Source organism: Haemaphysalis longicornis, unplaced genomic scaffold (assembly GCF_048455015.1).
Source record: "Haemaphysalis longicornis isolate Haplotype H1 unplaced genomic scaffold, Haemaphysalis longicornis Haplotype H1 scaffold_9, whole genome shotgun sequence".
Taxonomy (NCBI): Eukaryota; Metazoa; Arthropoda; class Arachnida; order Ixodida; family Ixodidae; genus Haemaphysalis; species Haemaphysalis longicornis.
In genome coordinates this window covers 10,387,603-10,410,496 of record NW_027526460.1, presented here as the reverse complement: position 1 = coordinate 10,410,496, position 22,894 = coordinate 10,387,603, and the positions used below count along the sequence as shown (strand labels likewise).

Here is a 22,894-nt window from a genome sequence, read left to right as displayed (position 1 = left end):
TTGCTCTGGACACTTTTTTCCTTAAACATATCCAGGCGGGTTATCACAGGGAAGGCAGCCAGCGTCGTGCTGCCTGGTATAATAAAAGTCAGTTTTTCAGGACGCTTAGACCAGTCCACTTCGCGTTTTTTTTACGGATCCGAATAATCATGGCAGATATAGCCGCAGATAAAACTATAAGCGTATGGTACGCACTTCCTCTTTTTGCAAGAAACTGTGTCCCCGTCCTCGCAGGCACTACGTATCTCGTTCAAAAAGGACGACGTTAAAGAAGCGGATGAAGCATGCAGAAAGGCAGGCTTGTCCCGCACTATCCCATTTGTCCAACACTCACACTTTGGGCTTGTTCTGTTGTTTTGTCTCTTTCAGCGCTTCTTTGTTTTGGAGGTGCGCTTTCACTGACTGGCCAAACTCGCTACTCTGCTGCTACTGCTACTGGTTCCCAAGGGGGAGTGTGGCTGTCGACAAATTAAAGAGCGCCTTCCCAAAAGAGCTCCATCCTGCGTTTCACGTGTTCGATCACCCTTTCAGTTTGTAATCGAATAATCTGTTCTAAGATTCCGCAACGTAACGGAAGGAACAAGTGAGATGGTCAGGCGGAACGGAGACGTATCCATTGTGCCGCACACATCCTTGACAGCTATCACAACATGCATTCCAGTGATCAGGGCAATAATGCAGCGACTGAGCATAAACTTAAGCTTATGTCAAACTAAATTTTGGCTTTCACCCACAGAAGGTGTCTGCTTACAAATTATCGTAGGTGCCCAAACAACAGATTTCATACGCAGCATTTTAATGGCTCCAGTAGGATTTTTTTCTTTTGATACGACTGATGAAAAAGAGTACACCGTACGTATTTAAGGAAAATAGGCTGGAGCAACTATATCCCACAGTCATCACCCATGGTGGTTGGTTTATGTAGTCTGTAGGACAACATAGGAGCTTGGCAGGGAAGTAGCTAGTAAATCTTTACTGCTTCACCTTTCTTTATATCTGGCCAAGTTGCTAACTGTTATCCTTAAAACTGCACAACTTTTATTTGGAAAAAGCAGTATTTTGAATGAACAAGAATTGTATTTTATTTTTATGGTCGCTTTAAACTTCAAATTTTTTTACTCTTCGCTAATAATTTACTCACCGAAACGGAACTGATCCGGAACGAAATGAATGCACCCGAACCCGAGTCGTAAGTGATTATAGACGCGACTGGAGTGGTTGGAACAGTCGTTCGTGAATGAGTCGTTCGTGTGAAGGCAATGCCGAAGTTGTGGATATTCGGAATGGTGCACGCCCGACGACTACGAGGAAGAAGAAGCGCCTGGCGCGCGAGTCGCTCGAGTGCAGCGTCTGACAGAGCTTGCTTAGCACGATGAATCTCGGCTTCTTAGCAGCTCTAGCTTCTAGCTAGCCGTCCAATAAACGACGCTTCACAATATAAAGGAAAGCCAGCAGTCAAGAACGCCAAGAAAGGCATACGGAAAGTGGTTCGTCAGTTTTTAACTGTTGAAATGAGTCTTCTGAAATGTTTGGAAAGAAAGTGGAGGGAAAACATGCTCCCCGAGTGGGAACCGAACACACGCACTTCAGAATACGAATACCGGTCTGATGCCATACCAATTAGGCTACTGGGGAGGCCTTTCTATCCCCCACTGTCTTTCCGTATTTATGTCAATGTAATTGTATGCTTCGCTTGAGGGTGTACTTTGACATGAATACCCCCAAAAGTGGAAGATACAACACCGTCACATCATTCGCCTACAAATTCAACCACGCTAGAAAACAGGTTCGGTCAAGTCGACCGCACAACTTGCGGTCAATTGCTCACGTTCGTAAAACGTGTGCCACCACTTACCCATATCTTAGGGCTTGGAAATGTGTTCAATCAAAGTATGACGAACAGCGATCTCTCCGACTTACAGTAAATATGAAAAGGCAATAAATATTTAAATAGTTGGTTCCAACAATCGAAATGATTTTTGCCATAAAAATACCTGATACATCAAAAGCGAAGGAAATCACCAGATGCGTTCATCCAGCCATTAAAGGGACCCTGCAACACTCTTTGAGCAGTGCAAGTAAACCTGCACGTGCGAGCTGAGCGCCACACAGCAAATGACGCCGCAACTAATCATTCAACCGCTTCAGTCACAATAAAAGTTCCCAAAAACAATCCTCAAACACGGGACACGCTCTGTCCGGGGTGCTCGCGAAAGATAACGCTCTTCAAATAACGCTTTCGAGTCAAAACAAAGTAAGTGTAGAAAAACAAAAACAAACAAACCCGCCATACAGTTTTAAAAGCTGTACGAAGAAAGAAGGTCTCATCATGCAGTTCCTTCAGCTGGGCGGCTCGCCAGTTTTTCTCTTGATTTTTTTTCATCCGATAGAGAGACTCTTCCAGCTGCTCAGGACGACGTCACTCAGAAGTGGCAGCCACCTGAAAACGACAGCCAGCGCGTCGAGGCGCGCCGCTACTGCTGTTATCCGTTTAAATCGTAATTAAGGGAAGTGGTGGGGCTTTCTCTGGGGCTGGAAATCAGAACTAGAAAAGATGTCGGCGAAGCAGAGAAAAGGCTGATGTTTTCCTAAAGCAGAAAGAACAACTACGGTAGCGGGGAAAGTGCAGACTCTTCAAACTTGTAACGGCGCCGTTTTCCGCTGCACATCTCCTTTTGTCTCCGGCATTCCTCCTCCACAGCGTTACTCCTCATCGAAAAAAAAGAAGGAATCTCACACTAACGCGTAAGACTTGAAGGTAGCGAAGCTGTACGCGACCTTCACGACGGCTTAAGTCCACGTAAACCGATTTGATTCTTCGTTGCCGCAACAACCTTTACTCCATCATTGTTACGAAAAGTGTGAGATTCTTTCATTCCTCTTTTTTTGGAAGTGATAATTATTGAACACCACCTTGGAGATGATGTCCAATGGATGGTGGAGGGCCGCGTGTTTCTAGTTCCGAGCAAGTGTTGCCACGATTATGGCGAACGCTGGAGTTTGTGTGTTTGTTTGTTTTTTGCAAAGCTTGTTCAATATCCCTTAGTGGGTATGCTGGACTTGACAAACGTTCCCAGGGGACACTGGGCGGCCGTCGCGAGACACGCACACACGAGCGCTAGGAATTTTCTTGGTTTTGTTAACTTGCGGGCGGTCACCGCAATGCCCGCTCTCGCGCGCGCACGTTCAGCAATTTCTCGATATTTTTAAACTGCGGACACGAAAAAATTACGATTTTCTAAACAGTTTGGCTGTTCAAATTTCGCGAGGTGACGATAATTACAGAGGAACAGCCGTAAAAATAACTGGAATAGTCAATTTTAGCTTAAACGTGGGGATATCCGGGCCTACGTAACGGCATACGTGGACCTGGCTGGCTGGACGACCCCGGGTGCTCTGCATAAGCCGATAACGATTACGCTAACGACTTTTTGAACGCACACCGTGAAATATTCCACCCTTGACTATTTTGTCATCCTAGAAATGTTGCTGGATTTTATGTCTCGCTAACTGTTCTAATCTGCCAGTCAAAGTCGTTGCCAAATCTCATTATTTCCTTTGTGTTCGGTGAAGCGATGACGTTTGAGACAGGGCGAGGGACTCTCGGTCAAGCCGAGTAGCCCCGCTTCCTTCGTTGGATTCTTGCACAAAGCGCTGAGTTGTAAAATAACAAAAGAAATATTCGAGCCAGCATCGAAAAAAGATATTGACGTACAAAAATCAGACAAGCGCAAAAATACTGGAACGCACAACAGAATGCACAGAAATTTCTTGTAAGTAGAAATAACTCATTATTAGGTATGACTGGATCGTGGGTAGGTGCAGCAAGAAAAATTTGTGCTATGTACGTGGGGCACACGCTGTGGTAAAAAAAACAAACACAATAATGATAAACGCGTTCCTAAGCAATAGGATCATATGAGAAGTTGAATCAGTCCGCATGGCGGTTTTATAATAATTCCTTACTCGCAAAGGCACATGCCCGTGCCATTTACATCCTGATTATACGGTCTCAAGTGAGGGACATGTTTGACATTTTTCATCGTTCACTTCCCACCAACGCTGCTGCGGCTGATGATGATTGCTATTGGTTTCCTCTTTGTAGCGGGGTGATGACGTGTCATCTTACTTAAAAGGACTAATATACCATGTTTTATACTCCTGGTTTAATACTAGCGCTGCTTAGGGCAGGAACAAAACGTTTTTTTTTTCCTGTTACAGGTGGTAACTGTCCTAGGCAATATTCCCCCTCTCTGCTTTTCGTCCACCAGCATTCTAATGTTCTTTTCGTCGCCTCGACAGCCTTGAAGTTAACTTACTCTGTGCTACCCTTAAATCTCAGGACTTCTGGAAGCCAAATATTTCCCTCATGTAGATTTGGATGGATACCCTCGCATTCTAACACTATGTGCCGCATAGTTTCTGTTTCTTTTCCGCAGACCACGCATACCCCATAATTTTGAGAATACTTCCCCACAAAGCTCTTAGTTCGCAAGCAACCTGCTCTAGCCTCAAAAAGCAAAGCACTGCCCTGGGAATTATTTTAGAAATTTTCCATTCTGATGTGCAATTCCTCAGCCCTGTACATCTCTAACGACGTTTTAGATTCTATTTTTTTTCTCTCCATTTATCCATTTCTATCTGCCTTGCCTCTTTTTTGGTTACCTTGGCTGTTTTGGATTCTGCACTGGTTCTTTCCGTATTTCATCGTTAGCCTTCTAGTCTTCCTTAACCACTGCGTGTCCACGCTTTTCAAGTATAGGTACCTAAAAACCTTAGCTGCCCACCTACGTTGATCCATCGCTCTCAGCCTCCTCTCAAAACATATTTTACACTGCGCTTCTCGAAATTCAAACGACGCCCAGCCCGTATCTCTCTGCACTGCTTGGTTAGCTGTTTTTCCATGCGCGCCTAAGGCCAAACGGCCTACCGTTCTCTGGTTCACTTTAAGGCCTGATAGAACGTCTGATTATAAGCAGAGTACAGCATTCGCAAATGTGAGACCCGGAACCATTACTCCTTTCCACATTCCTCTCACTACTTCATATTTGTTATACCCCCACAGAGCTCTATGCTTCATTGTAGCTGCGTTTCGCTTTCCTTAACCTTAAGTTGCTCCTCGCATCCTAGGAAAAGCTGGCTATGCCACAGTGTGAGTTTTACAAAGGTGAAGAAGGCTTCACAGGAGCGGCTTCTCCTCTTGTTGGTAGTAGTGCCAGAAACGCACTCACACAATGAAACCGGTAAAAGAGGTTGAGCCAATAGCAGCCACATTAACGAGGCGTGTGCATTCGCGTGCTCGTATATAAACGTAGCAACTATGCTGCTTTTAAAGCGAAGCTTTTAAATGGCTAGGGTTCCATGTGTTGGCCATGTGCACGGACAAATACTCCCGAGGCTCCGCGCTGCTTTGAAGCTCCAGGCGTTGGAAAACGACCGTCCCGGTGTTCGCGCTATCAGCACGCGGTCACCATTCAAGGCGAACGCCATTTAAAACATAATTCACACCCCAATCTCATACGTCTCATCACTTGCGTATTCCTTTTGAGCATATTACTTATCAAAAAGCCCATTTTTAAAGGCCAGTACGCTATCATGTAGATAATAAAGGTACCTAAAATTTGTTGCTGTGCGAGAGAGAGAGAGAGAGAGAGAGAGAGAGAGAGAGAGAGAGAGAGAGAGAGAGAGAGAGAGAGAGAGAGAGAGAGAGAGAGAGAGAGAGAGAGAGAGAGAGAGAGAGAGAGAGAGAGGAGAGAGAGAGAGAGAGAGAGAGAGGAGAGAGAGAGAGAGAGAGAGAGAGAGAGAGAGAGAGAGAGAGAGAGAGAAGACTTCATTGGGCCAAATGAGAAAATTGGTCTTTTTTTCTCGCACGGCCTCGGCCGACCCCATGGTAGTCAGCAGCCTCCCTTGCTATTCGGACCACGGCCTGTTGATCATCAGTGGTAGAGCTGTGCAACGCGGCCTATCACTGCACGTCGTTGTATATGCTTAGTAAATATGTGCTGTGTTCCTCTGGGTTTGTAGTGCTGTGCGAGAGTGTAGCCAACCCTGAACAAAATATACATTTTGGTTCATATAGGTCGGGATACATCTGATGTGTACAGGCCTGAGTTTGGAAAGATATTGGCCTGCAGTAGTCGTAGTGCTACAGCCTGTTTTCTATCGAGGGATTGCAGTTGGGGGTAGGGATATGATCTCCTGCCCTCCCTATAGTAGTTGAGAATTTCCCGACACGTGAGAAGCCTGCAGCCGCCGCTCCGAGGCATGTCCGTGGGTGAGACTCGCCAGTTGGTTTGGTTGGTGAGAGCGCAAACCAACTCATGTGCCTCCTCGTTCTGTGCGAATGGTGTCGGCCATGTCTGCGTTCCCACTGCCCTCTCTTTGTCGGCGTTCCAAGCGCTCGCGTATCTAGCTTCCTGCGGCTTGTCCGGGCGATAATCCCATCGTCAAGACAAGTTTCCGTTTTCCGAATTTTGAATTTAACTCTGTCGTCGCAATCGTCGTAAAGCATCATTGCGTGGTAGTTTCGGGATGACGTCGCAGAATCAGCACAGCGGTGTTAAATTATTTCATTACTGGTTTGAATAATCGTCTGTCAATTCTTGCAGTGCTTGTAATGCGCGGACGGGCCTAACTAACACATGCACAGTATCGGTATAGGCATCTTCTATACATAGCCATTTATTTATTTCTCCGCCATCTTCACCTCTCTCGTCCGCTATCCACACTCTTTCCTCCCCTTTCCCTTCCCACACACAGAATAGCTGGCCAGATATACTACCATCAGGCCGACCTTTCTGTGTTTTTTTATTTCAATAAAATTCCTCTCTCTCTCTCTCTTGTAATGCGCGCTTGTTTGAATAAACTAAATTTACGCGCATAACAGCTCAGATTCTAAAATTGCTCTGCGATTTATGGCTCATGGCGACATAAATTTCAAAGTTCGCCATTCTGTCACATTGAACAAATTTACATTGGTTTGGTGAATTCAGTCAAACATCCGAATTTCAAAAGCATCTATAGAAATTTCTTGTGGAATTACTGTCACGCCTATCATGCGTGTTTTCTTCAAGGAATTAGGTTATATGATACATTTTATAATTTTTGCCCAAACTAAAATTTCTAAGCTAACATAAATAAGCTGTTAAAAAAAAAAGCCGTTTCGAAAGCATTAGACTTTTTGAAGTTGTTTTCCAAAAAGAAAAGGAAATTTGCCCGGAAGCTTTTAAAGCCGGCGTGTGCGTGCATTTCTCGTGAATAAAACGCATCGTTGATGGGCGGAATTTATTAAAAATGTAAAACGAGCACCACTGGAAGGAAGAAAAATCAGTAACGCGTCTTTTTGCAGAAATAAAAAAAAAGCAGTAAAAACCTTTGTGAAGCTAAGCGGCATTAAGTCCTCGTGCTTTGACGCTTTTGTTTTTCGAGTGAACGTGGGGCCTCCGAAAAACCCAATTACGCAGCGCGTTTTCCTAAAACAAATCGGTGTTCTGATGCGGACAGGCGATCCCAAAGTGCTTCCCATCATATAAGACAATATCCAGCCTAGAAGCGCACGAGATACTCGAGGCAGAATGAAAGAAAAAAAGAAAACGTATAAAGCAACAAAATGTGGGGTTGGGGAGAGAGAGGATAGTTTACGATCGATTTGGAAGTGCTACCAACAAAACGCGGGCGTAAACTGAAATTCGTTGTCGTGGGTACGTCTGTCAACAAAACCACAACAAAAAACTTTAAGCGCATAAGTATATTGTCCTTGTGTGTCCGATGAGATCTCGATTGCACGCTGCTTCAGCACAAAATAAAACTACAAAGGAGACAAGGGTGATTAGATTTTGCCAATTACATTGACGGGAGGAAAAAATCGGGGGGGAGGGGGGGGGAGGGGGGGGGGGAGGGGGGGTGACCGAGGCGAGCGAAATCGAACCAGCAGCAGGCGAGAGTTCTTTTTTTATTTCTCCCCTATGATACTTCAGAAGAGAAATCCTAAGTCTACCAAACACAGAGGAAAAGGTGGTAAAAAATGCGCTTTCAGGCTTTTTTCTTACTTTCCAAAATAAGGCCAAGTTTATCTCTTGTAGGCGAACGAGATGCGCGCAGGATATGTGGTAAAAGCAGAGAACACGGCTCGTCTGGTCAATATATCCAGCGCCTGTATATTTTGCATGGTTGTTCTTTGTAGACGTTAAATTTGATAAGCGGGCGTTTTAGTGCACTGGCTTCGCATTTTATGCATCATATTCAGGGGGGAGGAGAAATACTTTTATCGGCTATCCCCTCTGATATTATGATCGTACAATTTTTGTGACAGCACTGTCCTAACGTTCGTGCATGTGCTTTAGCATTTTGCGTGGATTGAACAGCGCTAAGACGGGACAAAGGGAAGAGTAACAAACACAGGCGCTTACCAACAACTGTTTATTTTTGGAAATTAAGCTACAAACCCCCCAAAGATTTTGCAGTATTCCACAATTGAAATAAAAATTTGGCTCCAATCCACGCTGTGAAGAGACTCGGCCGTTTAAAGCAAAGCTTTAAACGACACCCGCAACAACTGCCCACGCGACGTCACTTGAATTCACACAGTGGCTCTACAAAGGCTCTACAAAGGCTCTACAGTGGCTCTACAGTGGCTCTACAATCATTAACCAGGGATTCTGCCAGCCGTTGCCTGAAATTCGCGGGGGCGGCGTCCCGAAAGCAGCAGCAGCGTCGGCCACGGCCGGGCTAGAGCGGCGGACGCTGCCGCTGTAGCCAGGCCGCGAATCGGGAGAAAGAAAACGGAGAGGAGCGTCTTTGGAAGGGTGAGAAAGCGGAACCTAGCCATCCCGATGTGCTAGCTTGGGGGTACACCACCGCTCGACACAAGCGCAGACACCGAAACAATTCGGCATGTGAGCTTAGTGATTCCAATTTATGCCGATTTAAACTAGTTAGTTTAGTAAGTTTGAGAATTGAGAGAAAGCTGAGAGAACTTTTGTAATTGCTATTTATCAGAACCAGTTGCTACTTTCGCCTTTTCTTAAAACACAACCGAATTGGTATTCACCAATTTCGAAAACGGAGTCCCATTCGTGGCAAGCAGTGCGCGAAAGGTAGCGTTTCTCTAGCGGCCATATGTCTGTATGTGGTTTGTACATTTTGTTTTCCCGCGCTGCAAACCAATCATTAACGTATGTTTGCCGTACGACCACGTAATTACGTCGGGTGCGGGTTACCCTGGAGGTGCTGTCGAACAAGTTAATCAAGTCGTGGGAAGGCAGCGGGCAATGGACGCGAAGCTGGGCCAAAACAGGCCCAAAACAACCGTCGCTAAAGCAGGCGACAAAGCCGTACCGCCGGCGCCACTGCCGGCGAGCAGGCACTTCCGTGCGGGGAACGCGGGGTAAATTCGCCGCGCCATCTACAGTGTGCTTCGTGAGTGAAACCTTTCGTGAGACCTTTCGGATTTGTGAGCCCCCTAGTCGAGGTTAAGATCGCGTCGGAGGTTTAGGGTGCAGCGCCGTACCGGGCAACTAGACGGATCTTGCGGCGATACAGAGTCTCGGCCGTGGTTTCTCGAGCGGTTTGTGTACGCTCCGAGAATAGGAGAGTTGGACGAAATTGAGGAGCTCGAGTGATTTGTGCGCACTCGGAGCTAGCGTCTAGCTGAAGTTCGAAGTTTTTCTTTTCATTTCTCATGTACCCAGTTTTCGTACTGTAAATAGCTGTAAATAAACTTCTGTTTCAGTTAATCAACCCCAACGCCTCAAGTTCGTCAATTCGACCGCCATCTCCAAGAACATCAACACCATCGCCCAGCCAGCCTCCTGCCAAATCAACCGGAGCCCGGGCGATTGGGTTCCTGATCGACACCGGACTTCGGGGAAACGATCTTTACTACCCCTGTCTGAATCTTTGCGCTTGAAATTCGTACAAACACATATGTCTATAATTTGTGCAAATTAGGAACAGGAAGCATCAAAACGTAGCTATGGCGCACGCCGGCGCACCCTGTGCAGTCCGACAATAAACGCGATAAGCTCCCCTTCTTTTCACTGTGCCCCAATCGCTTCTGTTTGCTGTGTCCATAAGGAAACGACCGGAAGACGAGTCCTCGCCATTTCTTTCACCCTACGTCTTTTTCTCCGAGGCTCAACTGGATTTTTCTCCGCGTGTCGTAAGTGTTCTATCTGTGGCGGACGCACGTCTATAAGAGGGGCAGCAAGTATACAGCGTTTGTCAAAGATGCACCCTCGCATCTCGTTTAACAGAAAGCATCTGGTCTCCCACTCTCGGTATGCAATCGACAGGCAGAACCCCCATACCACGGCTCCCCACATCGTGAAGCAAAAAGCAGCTCCAATGGTGGCCGCCGTCGTCCGGGGAAAGGTAATCGTTATTCCCAACACGCGTTAACGATTGCCGGCCGGCATTAGCAGACGCCAGCGGGAACAAAATAAGCCGCGGCTGCCGAAAAGAGCCGGACGGGCAATCCGAGTCGGCCTGCCCCTCTACATCAAGGCGGATCCGGACATCGCTGCCTTTGCTGTTATGGCCAATCGATTGACACGTGAGATAGGACGCGGTGGACGGCAACGTTACCGTGCTCCGTCCGCACGGCGCGTCTATGTGCTGATTTCCTAATGGCTCCCGTGCCGCTGATGTTCCGACGGCTCTCGGACACGTGTTACCGCAGTCGTGTCCCCGATGTTCTCCAGCTAGATCCCCGACCGAACGGCTGGCTCTTTGGGAGAACAAACATTACCGATTCTCGATGTCTGTGCCACGTCGATGTGTTCCTGTAGAAATAGAAAAGACTCAAGAGAGCCTCTTTCAATTGTTTTTAAATGCGATAGCTCGTACAGGGCGGCTCTGACAAATTCCTGGCCTTCCCGTGGTAGAATACGTTCTTCCAGAGCCTGAATAAACAGACGCGCCTTTGCGGCTTGATGAATTAAATGATGCGGAGCATGGGAAGATGGTGGAAGACGAGGACGGAGGTTCTTCGGTGACCAGTAAGAGGAACCAGGAACTATCGCTCCGCTTGGTACGGAACAGGCAACCCACAATGTTTCCAAGTCGCTGTCAATGTCGCTGGACAAGAAGGAATGTATTTCTTGGTTGCTATCCAAGCGCGTACGCAGCGCACTCATCCTCGCATTTCGGTCGTAAAAAGAAAACCGAATATTCAAGTGTTTAACTTTCGTCTAGCGTTAATTTGTGGCGTCAGAAAAGTTTTCGTGCACACAGTGGGGCATCTGCACAGCGGCAGGCATGAAAAAACGCGAGTCCATCTTGCACGCTCACAATGCTTCGGAAATATGTTGATACCGAAACAAGACTGAGTGCAACGCCTTGTTTGAGCATTGCATTGCTGCCGGGTACGGCGGTCTTGTTGCGTACGTTCAACCACCTGTGCAGTAGCTCGGCCGTAGTGGTATGATTCTCTTTCGCGATAAAATTCACTTTCATGCAGATAGTTTCGCAGATAGTTTTGCAATGTGCTCATCCAATGTACCACCAATTTCCCACCGGATGTGTCAGTTCCCTGATCGCATTCTTTTGCGCCCTTCCTTCCCTATCTCAAGCGGTTTGAGGCGAAACGCGATCAAGTGACGTAAAAATCACACAAAAAAGGAGAATTAAATGCGGTGGTTCCTATTAAAGCGGAAAAGGATTGATTGACTGTAGGGTTTAACGCACCGACGCAATGCAGGCGATGAGGCGCGTCGTAGTGGAGGGCTCCGGATTAATTTTGACCACCTGGGGATCTTTAAGGTGCTCCGAAACCTCGTACACACGGGCGTTTTTTGCTTTTCACCTTCATCAGAAAAGCAGCCGCTCCGGCTGGGAATTGAACCCGCGTCGTCGTGCTCAACAGCACAACGCGGAAAAGGATCATGGCACTTGTCTTTATGTAGCCTACTTTGTTAGAGCACGTCCAGCCGGTGAGGAGCGCGACAAAACACCACTCTCCATCACATTAAAGAACGTTTTTTTTTTCGTTCTACCGAAGCAATGTTTCCTGGATTGTTGGGAGAGATTAAAAATGCCTGCCTCATGCTTTTGTCATTGTTCACTTTAGTTTTGTTTCCCGTTTTCCTCTGAGAATCCATTCCGCTTCTCGTTCTTCCGCCCAGTCTCCGGGGGCGATGCGATCCCAAGATTCGACGCGAGTAGGCAAGTGGTCCGCTTGGAAGAGGGAGAGAGGGAGGGGGGGGGGGGGGGAGATCTGGGTTGTGTTTACGGCGAGGCCACAATGCATACGCGCGACTTGTTTTATCCGCAGCGGCGGCGATGGGGGCGATGTGTCCGGGATCGCGTTGGAGAGAGCGGAGGGGCGTTTCTCTACGCGCCTGGGATAGATAAGGCTGTCCCGCGTTCTCACGCGCCTCGGTGGCGACGACGCCCTCTTTTATGGCGGGCTTCTGCGTTGCGCCCGTGACCCGAAACGAAAACTTTCTTTCGACGCCAGTAAACCACCGCGATAGGGCGACGGGCTGGCTTCGGAAACGCTGTACGTAGCGTGAGAGACGGGGAAAGTGCTTGGCTTACTTCTTCAAAGTTGCAGGGACGACTCTGAGCTTTGAATATTACCAGAAAAAAAAAAAAAAAAACGAAGCCATTGGTGGTTTCAGCAAAAATAAGTGAATGACTTTTTTTTTTCAACCCAAGAAAAAAAAAAGATGTTAGTTTCATTGCACACACATCTTATTTTACACGTGTTTCCGGACTCACGAATTCATGATAAAGATCGAAACTTCCGCGCTCCAGTTTAGACAGCAGAAGCCTCACGTAATTTCTTGGGGTAAGCGATGCTTGGCGGACGAACTCGCGATGTAGGAAATGAGCAGGAAATAGATTGTCGAAGACAAATCGCGAGTTCGGATGCTTCTATGAATCGTCCACGTCATAATTACATTTACAGCAGTGTGATCTTCCAGGCCCTAAGTAAATGGTCCTCGATAAGACTGCGTCGTTGTAGTACGAACGCCTCTCCCGGTCAGACCCAGCTTCTCCTTTCCCGTTTCAACTGTACTGATTTTCCGCTGGTCGCTGTTTTATCGCATACCCTTTGCTAGTTTCCACTTGACTTCTAATCCCAGCCCTTCATCCGTACAAGCTCGCATGAGTCCGCTCCACTCTCTTCATTTGAACAGGCTTCCCTCCAGTACACAATCTGCGCAAATTTGTTCAAATATTTTGATTGCACAGATATCCATTTTCATTATGCTTTTTAACCTTATAGTTAAAGCTTGATACAGTTAAACCTGGATGTAATGAACCTCTACCTAACGAATTCCTGGATTTAACGAAGCTTTTCAGTTCCCCATTGCCACCCACATTGAAGCCCATGTGTTTGCCATCTCTATGTAACGAAACGTTGCGGCGGTTAACCTTGCTGTAACTAAGTCTTCAAGCTGATCAGTCATTTTTTTTTTTTGCACTTTTACTCAAAAATCGACCGGAGAAGTGAACTAAATTAGCGAATATTAGCACCACTGTAAGAAGCCAGCAGCAACGAAAAGGTCTGGAATCTCTTAAAAACGAAATTCGTCTTAATGATGATGATGATGATGATAATGAACGGAGCGGTTAGTGCCATCCCGTGGCTAACGTAGCATCCACTTCTGGTTTTGTGTGTGCAACGTGACACCACAGCAGGTAGTAAGAGTAACTACACTTCATGCTTTTTCCTCACCTAAAACTACCGTGCGTTTCCACGTTCTCGGTTCTAGACAAATTTCGAGGTGCTAGGCTGTCCTGTCGGTGTGTAGTCGCGTGTATCCACTGCTATCTGTGGTATTGGTTCGCCAGCGATGAGTTCTGCTGCCAGAAAAAAAAAAAAAAAAGTTGTGTCGTTTTAAAACAAACGGACAATTTTCGATGCCGTCTCCGCCGGCGAGAAAGAATGTCACCGCCTGGTACAGCATCCCAGATAGCAACCTCTCAACAATATCCGTGTGCGGCAAAGTTCACCCAGTTCGCAAAAAGGCGACGTTTCAGGACCCGTTCAGTTCTTGAAACGCGGGAAGGCGCCGAAAAGTGTCAAACGACGAAAGTAATACTTCAGTCCTGTTTGTTAATACGGGGGTAAATGATCTTCCTTCTTTGGAGAGCCGTGGAGTGCCTAAGCTCGTGCAAAAGCAGCAGGAGCAACTCACGCTGTTTTTCGCTGTGAAAGACATTCATGAAGGGTGACATAACCTTCATTTACGTCTACCATTGTGGCTTCATTTCTGCTGCATTCCCGCGAGCCTTAACTCAAAACCTGCATGTAACTAAAAATTGCGAACGTTTGTCAACTTCGTTAGGTCCAGGTTAAACCGTTATAACGAATTGCTATTTGCAGAGAAATACTTCTTCAATTCGCAACATAATTTTGAGGTTTGTACACTTCAACCCAGTTCTGGTTAGGGGAAAAAATAATCCGTTTCACTGCTAATTTGGGATAAAAAAAGTTCGCCATTTGCCTTCTGGAAATGTTCCAGGTATCCGGAACAGAATATGGCTGCGAGAAAATTTATTGATAAGAAATTTAAGAGTTTGACACTATAAAATCACTGCAAAATGTTGCCAAGCTTAATTATGAGTTCAGAAAAAAGTTCCCGACCATCACTTGTTTACTAAATATTTGTGAACATTTTCTTTTTGGAAATTGCGTCAAAGTCTTTAGCCCGCCATGCTTTATAAGAACCTAAATACTGCTCCATTATCTATCATCATATGTACACTGTCAGTTTACGTATGAAGATAAAAAAAAATATGCACCTTGTTCTAAGGACGCCCCTCTGCTGACAGCCCTCTCTGTAACACAATATAGTACCACCGGTGCGTCACTTGCCCTTTCACCGTGAAAGCACCCCCTACGCGCTTCTCGTTCTCTGAAGACGGACGGGCGACAACGATGCCTAGTTCTGAGTCTGACCGCTTCAAACAAACAGCATGCGCTTTTGAGCAATTTGAGAGTGGCTTCAACACCCTCTGTCACGTGATCACGTGATTCCGTTCCTTGTTGATGACTTACCTGATCGAAAGAATAATTCACGTAAGCCGGCTTCTGACGATTACGTTCAAACTTCTGGCTTCTAATTTCAGGTCTCCCATCTTTATAAAGCTTAGTCACTATCCATCAGTCCCTGTCTGGTGGCTTGCCTGGAGTGGTGCGATAATTGGATCAATGGGCACTTCGTTTCAGTAGTAAGAGTGGACTGTGAGCCGGCCTGTATAGTCCCGTCGTGGTCTCCGCAGAAAAGAAAAGGCCCCACGCTCACCCAAAGCAGAAGGTTCCGAAGAGTGTTCTCAGATCCTTTACTTCTATCGTTTCTTTTTCAAGAAAGCCCAGAAGTCTGGGGCTTTGTCCGTTGCTCATCACTCCGACTTGTCCCCGCCGTTCCAAAGCGAGTGTCCTCTCCTCTCTGGCGCGACAGAGGCGCCGGGCCGCGAAGAGGATGGCGTCTTGGCCTACTTTAATAAAGCTACTAGCATTCCGACGGAACTTCCATTTTCCGGGTCATTTCTTCGCAGTCTCAGCGTCACTGGACCGTTGCCTCTCGCGAAGCAAAATAACAGAAGGCTAGAGTAGAAGCTAAACAAAGTGAAAGCCGTGAACCGAGCCTCGAGATGGTATAAACTGTGAAAGAAAAAGGAGGAAGAAAAATATCTAGAATATAACCTTGCGCAGAATGTTTTGACAGTGAGAAAAATAAAAGAAAAGTACCATTGCGCTCTGACCACGGTGCGTGGGGCTAAGGACGGCACTTGCATAGCTTGTATGGCCGGACAAAAACAGTCTCGAACGCGTGAGGCACAGGTCAAATTCATTTCCCGGTGAGCTTCGGGAACAAAAAAGCACAGAAAAAGAATAGAAAAGAAGGAAACGATATAGCAAGGAATATCTAAAAGCTGTGAGAAAGCGAGCGAGAAAGAGAGGTGGAGAGAACATTGTAATAGAAAAAAAGAAATGAAAGAAAGCAAAGGAAGGTACAGAAATAATAAAAAAAAAAGATCCAGTGCAAACACATAGCCAAAGAGATAAAAGAATGCAGAAGAAAAAAAAGGAAGACGAAAGAAACAACAAAAAGGAATAGAGTAAAACGTTTACTGGAGCCGAGTAAAAATTAATGAAAAAAAAGGAGAAAGAGGAAATGAAAGAAATGGCAACGATGGCGCGGAAAGAGAAAGAAATGAACGAAGACAAAAAGGAAAGAAGTACAGAAGAGATGGCAGAAAGTAGGAAAGACAAAAAAAGAAGCAACTTTTAGTACATCAACGATAAGGGCGCAAGCCATTATTCTCCTTCATTGCCCCAAAAAGGCAATGAAGCTGAACGCTTGGGACGAAGCTGTGTCGGTCACGTCCCTTTTGCTAATGTGGTGCATTAACGGGAACCTCGAGTCACGTATCTTCCGCATCAGGTTGGCTAATTTGAAACGAAAAGGGGGAAAAGGAACCACTGAGATAGTTTGAAACTCTAGACTGCTCAGGAACACCCTCGCATTATTCTGACCCCTTTAAAAGAAAATGACGAAGACCCTGAAACGTGCCTTTGCAGGCTTCAGCACATCCGCTATCACCACTCTATAAATACTGCTTAGTAATTGCTGCTGCTTTTTAGTTTTTCTTTTAACACTAAAGTGTTTTATTCTGGGATACACAAACATTTGAGTGACGTCATATTCGTCACGGAAATGACGCCAGTACAACGAAGCAAGCGGCCTGTAAAGGGTGCACCCCTGCATACAGGGTCTCCTTGCGGGGAAGCAACCTCTAGAACCAAAGTGTACGTTATAATTAGGGTTATTCGTTTTTGTGTTTTATATTTTATACAACAAGATTTCACTGACGTCATATCCGTCACGGAAATGACGCCAGTAGACCTTTGCCGAAGCGACCCGCCAGCAGGCCGTCGCTCGCCAAGCACACCCACAAGACAGCCGCCGACCCGCAAATCATGCTCAGCTGCAGATTTCGCTGCACATTTCACTTTCGTGTTTTACCGATTCCTATGACAGTGGGATCAACCACAATTTTAGGTGCGAAGCACCTTAAGACCTCGCTTTGTCCGTGGCTTGTCCCTTGGCGTCCGTGTACAGTGTTGCGCATGCGCGAGGAACATTGGATTGGATTGGATTTGGATTGAAATGGATTGGATTAATTGGAATTGGATTGGATTGGGTTGTATCGGGTTGGATTTGAATTGTATTTACTGCACAGTGCACACAAGCGTTGTCAGTCATTTACATGCAGGAGTGGGCAATGCCACGGGTGATTTACGGTAAGAACGATTCCCATTGATTCGACCACTCGTCTTGATTCACTTCTTCGAGATGCGTGAATTTTTGCGCCTACTTGAGGGTACGGTAAGCTCGCCGATTACTCGCAAGCTTTGTAATCTTTGTGCTTGTGTGTTTAAAAGTAATCTGAAAATCTACTCGATTCGCGTTCACGGTCCGACGGGTCCCGGATCCTTTTCCGGGACCCATTTCAGGCCCCAGGTAATGTAACAATATCTTGCGGCGCCTCAACAGGTAAAAATGACCATAATTTTTCTGGGAAAAGTCTCCTATTAAAACAAGTATCACAACTAAATAATGTAAACTATTTTGTTTAAGACGTGTGCTATAGTTCCGGAATGTCATTTACGGAAAAAGACAGAACTTGGAGGCTGCAAGATAATGAACTATGGCATACTTGTGAGGTAGAGATGTTTTGTTTTTGTCGCGTTCTTGTTTCATTCATTCATTTGTTTCTAACGATACAATTCAACTACGTAGACGCTTTGCGTCCCACCTGGTGTTGGGAGGAAGCTTGCTAAGGTGTACGATTCGTCTTGGAGACACTGAATGCTGAGGTCGTAGTTACGCCCAGAAATAATTACTGCAAGGCTGCTTAATTTCTTTGCTTGGGTGTCTATACCCTTTTTTGGATATAGTTACTGAATAAAAGTCCTGGTTTCTAAAAGGAAATAAGGTGTGGCGTTGGCGTACCCGCCTGCGGCTCATAATGTAATGTAATTTTTTTAAAAATAGCAGTGGCTTAGCTCGGCAATGCCACGATATACGTAGCGTGAGCTAAGGTTCAGCTAGGTTTCCTGGTTGTCAGGATTAGCTGATTACCATGCTTACTGCTGCTAATACGATTTACAACCCAATCCAATATAGTATAATCCAATTTAATCAAATTAAATCCAACCCAATCCAATCCAATTCAATCCAGTCCAATCGAATCCAGTCACGGAGGCGGCGGCTCCGGTGCGCCAGCTGTGCGCCGTGAGACGTCACTGCTCCTCGCGCATGCGCAGTGCGTCTCTCCAGGAGCCTAGCAAAACTACTCAACCTCCGCCGGTGTAGCTCACGCTACAAAATGGCTAACAATCACTACACTCCCTATTGCGAAATTTGTGCGCCGCTCGAACTGCGGTCCCCTTGGTAACGGCGCAGTCCTGGTGCGGCTCAGGAAGTGATCGCCGCATCAACGAACGCACGGAGGGGCCATATCTTGCGCAATCCTCTGCATACCACCGTACCCCTCACAGTTTCGCCATACTTTCATCCTCGCTTTTCTGCGCGCTGTATCCTTAATGGCCTCTTAGTTCTCTGGGTTATCTCGTAGCGTGTCGCCGCCGGAGAGCGTCACGCATCTCCTCATGCCGCCCTCAACACACACTTTCGCCACACTTTCCTCTTCCCTTTTCATGTTCGTTGTATCTCGGCTGTCTTCGGTGTCCTCTTCGTTCGCTCGGTTACAACGAAGGACGATGGCGCTGCGGAACCACAGGAACGGGCGCTTAAGCGCTGCGCACTAAACACAAAACACGATTGTTTTTAATTTGCAATGTAGCGATCCTCCCGGAGTAACTAATTTAATTAAACTTGAAAGAATATAGTTACGATAAAATAAACAGGAGTTCCAGTAATTTTCTGCCACCATACTCCTACCGTGTATTAGCAGCAGACGGCAATTAGAAATTGTTTATAACTCTATGGTGAACTCACTAATCATGAAAAGTAAACAAAACTCGATGAAATGATAAGGTAATCTTAGCGGTCAGTTTTCTTGCGATTCCTTTAGGATACCTAAACTAGATTGAGTGATTAGTCATTCGCGAGAAAGGTGGCTTTGCCGCAAGGCGTAATCTGCTGACGGACCACGACACGAAGAAATCCCGAGAATAAGCCATATACAGCTCCGCCATGAAAAGACAAACGTACCGCCGTCGAACTCCGTTGCAAAGCGAAAAGAGGTTAGTGGACTGAGCGGCGAATTCGGATTTGACAGTGATCGTGCGGCTGTTTCACAGTGGCCGGCATGGCTGACTACGTCGATGGCTGACGCAGTAATCTTCAACTTGTGCGGGTGCGTTTACGCGCGCAGAAAAATGGAGCAAAGTGGCCTACGGGATAATTGAGCGATCACAGAGACTGGCCGGAAGAAGCACTGCCTGTCATCCTCGCGGCGGGGGAAGGTCGGGGAGCGCCGTTTCCTTGTCTCCCTCAATCAGCAGCGCCCGTGACATTAACGCCCTGGGGATTTCCCGCGAAGAGCGCGCGGCCGGCGTATCGGGCCAAAAGAGGCTTCCACACGGGGTCCGCTCAGCGACGGGCTCTCTTCCGGCAGCGCTTATATCCACTAGTATACTATACGGGTCGCTCGATGGGCAGTTGCCCTGCTTCCCGCGTATTCCCGGGTGTGTGCCCCTCGCTGTTGTCTTTGAAAACAAAGCACCGTCTGCGATGATTGGAAAACCGCCGGCTGCATCCCTCGGATCCCCGCGCTGTCGTCGCGCTTTGAGTGACGGTGAGTCCGGAGAGATAAACGATTGCTGAAAGGGCCGGGGCTCGAGCCCCGCACAGGCCGCTGGATGCGCGCCCCACTGTCGTCGGAGGCTGTGATTAGAGCCGGCGCTATTGCGCCATCCGCGAGAGCCGACGCGATGCGGGTCAGTGCGCTCAATTAAAGCCGCAGTTCCCGAAAGTTTTGTGACAAACGACAGCGCGAGGCGCCGGAAACTTTGGTCATATCAACGGAGTAAGCGTTGATGACTTACTCGTCCTCCACGGTGGCTACGATGACAGGGGGCGGTGACGGACGTATGTAGCTGCCTTTGAGTGGCGCAGTTGTGATGTACTACACGCCCTCAAATGAGCAGATACCCTCGCAGCTTTTCATTCATTAATTCATTCATTCATTCACGTCCACTGCAGGACAAATGCCTCTCCCGATACGGGAGGTTTCAGCTGAACACGCCAGCAGGGAGGCCAAACTGAGGGTGCGCTGTTTTTATTCGACCTATCCATAGAGGCTTTTAACTTTACTTAGATAAAATGAGAAATGGTTTTGATTGCACGGACGGAAAATGAGTAGAAATAAATAGCGTCTTCGATTTTTAGAACAAAGCATGACGTTAAGGGAAATCGGAAATCAACCGTAAAGTGGTCTGTGCGCGCTCTATGGTTCTTCTCGGCTAACAACAGTTGATTAGTACGCCTTTTGCTCGCTTTTTGTGTAGCGACCACCCCAATACCATCAATCAAGGTGTTCCTGTCACCGAATGGTTGCACAGGCTAATAGTCTAAGGGCATATTGAATGCTTGCGTGGAAGGAAGAACGTCCAGGGAGGCAAGGGAGGAGGCTGTCGTCGATAGAAAGTGTAGAGGTCGACACAGCCCATGCCTCTTTGTTAGGCGACCACCAGTGCGTGGCGCCACTTGACGTTATTATATATATATATATACCGCACCCAATAAAGGGTGGCTTCTTATTTTTGGCTCGGCAACCATTGCCGCACAGTCATTGACAAATGAAACGCGAACAAGAAAATGTTAACCAGTACACACAAATAGCGCGATTTCTTTCCATACAGGTCAAAATGACACGTGGCTTAGTTACAAAAACAATGTCGGGAAATGTGGCTTCCCAAATATGCTAACAGCGCGCCGTCATTGAATCTGAACGAACATTATTTTTCAAATTTGTGCGTTTTGGTTCATATTACTGTGTTCGAATTTAATTTGTCCATGATTGTACATCGTCTGTTTCTTCGGGCTTCTGCAGCTCGCGCTCCAGCGGTGCCAGCCACGCGGCAGAAAGCGAATATATTTACACTGCAGAGAACCCTTCAGTGCACGGCCATCTTGTCGCCTCGCCTAGTCGTCTTGGTCTTCATCGCCTGTGTGTCTGTTGAGCTCGGTGCCGGCTTCATCTTCGTCTTCCACAAAATTTCCAACAGCTGGAATGCCTTTACATACGCGGCCAGAGCGAGCTTCAGTTTTGGTGATAAGTACCTAACACCGGATGTTGCCCTGTGCCAAGAACCCGCAGGTTCCAGGTTTCCAGTGGATAGGAAGTAAGCAAATTAAGAAAGCAACACAGTGTCAACACCAGTAGGCTCCGTCGAACTGCTTTTCTGCCAGTCCCGTTGAACTTCCCCTACAGATGAAGCCTGAACATGTCAGTTTTACTTTGACGGGTAACATAAAACACGCCATGGCAGAAATAACAATGTGACCTTAAAATAGAGATACGTTTCTATTCTAAGCGTTGTCTGATACATAATTATACCGTTTGATGCGTATGTGCAGCAAAAGAAAAAGAGCGACGAATTTTTCAACATGTGCCTGCTAGTACCGATCAATGGTGTTGAAAATATTGCAGGCGATAGCTGCTGCGCCAAAACCGCGAGAAAAGTTTACAATGAAAATAATGTCATGATTACGTTCGCATGCCACTGAAGTCGCGATTGCGTGAGTCCGTCGCACAGTCACAGTGTCTGCATTCAGTGGACAGCAAAGTTGAAAAACCAAAGAACAACGACCAGAAACAGCGCACTCCTATTCACCGCACGTGTAAGAGCTCGTCAGATCTAACACAATCCAAAGCCATTTCCTCAATGTAGGTACAGGAAAGTATTTTTCCTACATGTATATGTTCTTTCGAAAAATCAATAAACGCGAAAGAAAACTGGGACAGGGAGGGGCGGGGGATGAGGCAGAACGTTCACGTGCTCTCAGAAGTTTATCTGGTCACAGTTCTCTTCATGCATACCAAATTCTTTCGACGGTACAAAAACTTTCCGCGTATTACTCAAGAACTGAAGCGCGAGCGGAGGGCGAAGTGGTCGAAGCGCGAAAGCCTGTGGAATTTAATTAGGCGACTCACCCAGTGGTCGATCCACTTGTTCATCACAAAAGCAGGACCCAGGGAGCGGGCCGGGTTCATAGAGGCTCCCGTCGCGGGCAACTGCGAACAGCGACGGGAGAGAAAAAGGCAGACATTATATTACGGTGAAGCGGCCGAGGGAATTTTCACCGTGTAGCGAAGGCGAGCCCCCCGAGCTACGCACTCAGGCGGAAGAACGGGAATCGATTCCGTAAAATGGTTGTTTGGTTTTTAACAGCGGAGCTGTTTAAGCTTGAGCTTGGTGAGGTGGCGTTAGCAAAAAAAAAAAAAAAAAAAAGAAAAAGACATACCGAGAAAAAATGTGCACCGCCTGTAAAGGGTGCACCCCCGCAGATAGGGTATTGTAACCGTGAAGTCGGCTTTCGCGCCTGCTTGAGTGAAAGCGCAAGCGGCACATGCGCATGCGCACCCCTTTCTATACCATTTTAAAGGTGACAGTCTTTCTTGGGCTACTGGATATAAAATATAATTGGCGCAGCTTGCACTAGTCGTGCAAGGCTTGAGAAACAGTGGAGCTGGGTGGTTCAACCTAGCTTCTTCCCCCCTGGAATCCGCAGTCAGTCTTGGGGACCGAGCGGAACGGCCTAGTAAAATCCGGCTCAACACTTAGCCCAGCCTAGCAAGAACACCTCGAAACCTAGCAAAAGTTAACAAAGCCTAGCAAAACTTATAGCAAGACTTAGCAAAACCGGAAGAAGCTAAGTCGACACCTAGTTCCGCTGTTTCTCAA

At 46.9% G+C, this 22,894-nt stretch overlaps 1 protein-coding gene across 2 annotated transcripts in view; it reads right to left on the bottom strand.

Annotated features, from left to right (window-relative positions):
- The window catches only part of LOC144152195 (aquaporin-like), a 117,992-nt gene that overhangs the window by 25,244 nt on the left and 69,854 nt on the right, over positions 1-22,894 (bottom strand). For both annotated transcript variants that reach the window (XM_077683424.1, XM_077683423.1), the window contains exon 3: positions 22,144-22,224. In XM_077683424.1, coding sequence (XP_077539550.1) covers positions 22,144-22,224 — 81 coding nt within the window. The remainder of the gene's footprint in view (positions 1-22,143; positions 22,225-22,894) is intronic.